This window comes from Setaria italica, chromosome V (assembly GCF_000263155.2).
Source record: "Setaria italica strain Yugu1 chromosome V, Setaria_italica_v2.0, whole genome shotgun sequence".
In the NCBI taxonomy this organism is placed as follows: domain Eukaryota; kingdom Viridiplantae; phylum Streptophyta; class Magnoliopsida; order Poales; family Poaceae; genus Setaria; species Setaria italica.
In genome coordinates, this window is record NC_028454.1 from 31893172 (window position 1) to 31895691 (window position 2520).

The 2520-nt window shown below is 43.4% G+C and overlaps 1 protein-coding gene across 1 annotated transcript in view; it reads right to left on the bottom strand.

Moving 5' to 3' along the window:
- Positions 1-1320: 1320 nt before the first annotated feature.
- The window catches only part of LOC111257396, a 1787-nt gene continuing 587 nt past the window's right edge, over positions 1321-2520 (bottom strand). The window contains exon 3 of the mRNA XM_022826999.1: positions 1321-2457. Coding sequence (XP_022682734.1) covers positions 1864-2280 — 417 coding nt within the window. The 5' untranslated portion in view covers positions 2281-2457 and the 3' untranslated portion in view covers positions 1321-1863. The remainder of the gene's footprint in view (positions 2458-2520) is intronic.

A 2520-nucleotide genomic window follows, 5' to 3' on the forward strand; every position in this document is an offset into this window, starting at 1 on the left:
CGTAGGTTCCGTCGGTGAGATTTGCTTCTATACGACATGCACATGCAAACGTTTAGTTGGACTCGCGTGTTTATTCAACGACACAAGGCAAGGCTGAAAACAAGAGTCACACAACCATAGCAAGGTGAGATTTACTTTCTTTTACTTCAACGGAAGTGGTCGCTTTGAACTTGAGTTCGCGTTGAATGGCGATTGTGTACATATATAGTTTCTCGCATTTTAGAGTTGCATAGAGAGAGTGAAGGGTCGTGTTTAGGTGGTTAGGGTGCAATTAGCTTAATTACTTATTTCTAAATGTTTTTATGTACCTCTTTCAATTTCCACTCATTTATTGTATTAGAGTTGTGCTTTTCTTTTATTACTTTAGGTTGATTAATTACCCAAAATGACGTCATATTCAAACAGTACTTTAAACATTGATAAAATTTTAGCATCTCACTTAAGCCATCACTAGGTCACTGTAAAAGTTTGGGGGCCAACAGATAACTTAAAAAGAAGTTATATGCATTTCATTATTTAAGGTAAAATGAACTTAACTTTTTCTATCTTTAAAGTTACTGTGCAACAGGGGTGAACTTAACCAGGGTATTAAGGGTAGGTTACAGGTGCTTTGGTGAATTTTTCACAATTTTTGGAGAAGATTAACTATTTATTCTATTTCCTTTGTAATTACACATGCTTAATAAGGAGGGTGCTTTTCTTTCTGATTTGCACAACAATTTACATTTTTCCTGCAACCTTCACAACAAAACAAAATTAACCCAACTAGTTTCACATTTTTCTGAGCTCTGGAACAATTCTTAAGCAAAAAGGAAGATTTATACTTAGATTACCAAATTAAAGTCAAAACAGTGACTTAAAGTGTTAGACTAGAGCCCTAACCATTTTTCTGAGCTTCTATACATAGAAACAAGCATCACAGAGTTGGTTGCATATTTTTCCCACTTTTCTTCTATTTGTTTGAATTTAAAAGTTTTACAACTCTTATTTGGGCAGAAATTTAAGTTTGCATATAAAATTCCAAGTTTTATTTCAAACTCCAAAAGAGCTTCTTAGGGTTATAATGGTCATTTCACCTCTTTAACTAGGGATTAACCACTGATTTATACTTAAAAGCACTTAATTTAGGTAGAGTTGTTACACCTCACTATCTGGAACGAGCCTCCTGTGAGGTCTTAATGGAGCAAACATTTGTAGCACAATTCTAGCCCTGTTGGTATGTTGCACTTGGCTTGCCCCAATTATTTATATAGATCCATTGACATTAGCATTCACATAATGAGAGACAACAAAAAGATAAAAAAAAATATACGTTTCAACTTATTCCGTTATCATCATGATTTTCAATATATTACAATTTACAAAGAAGATATGTTGAGTACACATACCATACAATGCACATATACAGCTAAAAAAAATTAAAATTCTACATTCACGCATATAGTGGAATACTTCAAGGGTTTTTGGATCACTAAGAGTTGCATATGGGGTTTCTTTTAGAAAAAAAAACAGACGCATAGCCGTAGGCATTAACGTACACTGGCATTATCGAGTGCATGAACATACTCTACTGAATTGTCATATTTTGAGTTTAACAAAGTTATAAGAGTATAATAGTACTGTTTTGACAAACTTCTAAAGTATAGTAAATGTTTTATCTTTTGCAACTTTTTGATAAAAAAGAAAACGTGTACGGAGCTTTCAAGTACTGTGCTAGTCATTTCGTAACATGAATTCTCCAGGCAGGTTGGCACAGGGTGACGGGTAGCTATTTTTTGCTAGAATTCCACTGTATGGCACGTGTATTTTGTGGAATGACGGCGGCGAGTAATGAAGCCAACTGACGACGCGCGCGGGCGCGCTCTAGGCTGGCCGTGCATCGCGCCCACCAACGACGTCGTGAACGAAGAGGCAGCAGAACCCTCCGGCCACCGTGACGCCGCCCATGGCCCAGACCAGGGCCGCCACGGCCCGGTCCGGCGCGAACCCGGCCACGCGGCGCGCGAACATGGCCGTGAGGGCCGCGGACAGGGCCCACGCTACGGCCCTGAGGCGGCGGCCCCGCCGCCCGTCCTCCTCCTCCTCCTCGCGACACCGCTCGTGCGCCCGGACCGCAGCGAGGAGCGCGGCCACGAGGACGGCGGCGGCCGCGACGAACGCCGCCGCGCCGGCGTCCCCGCGTGCGAGCGCGCGGCGCGCGGCGACGCCCGAGTTGAGCAGGAGGAGCGCGAACGCCAGGGCGGTGAGCGCGGCGGACGGTGTCACGGTGCCGACCCACATTGCGGCCACGACCACACCCGGTTCCGATTGAGGAGAGGTCTCTCGGAAATGTAAAGGAACAGTGATGGCAACAAGAAGAAAAAACTAAAAGAAGATCTCAAGACAGGAGCCTTGCCATGGTTATATAGAAGAGCCAACTGGTCTGGTCTTCTCAAACTTGTGCATCCATTCGCGGGCCTAAATTCAGCGGAAATTACTCAAGCCTGCTGGGGGCACAGTACCACCGTCAGGGTCGACCAG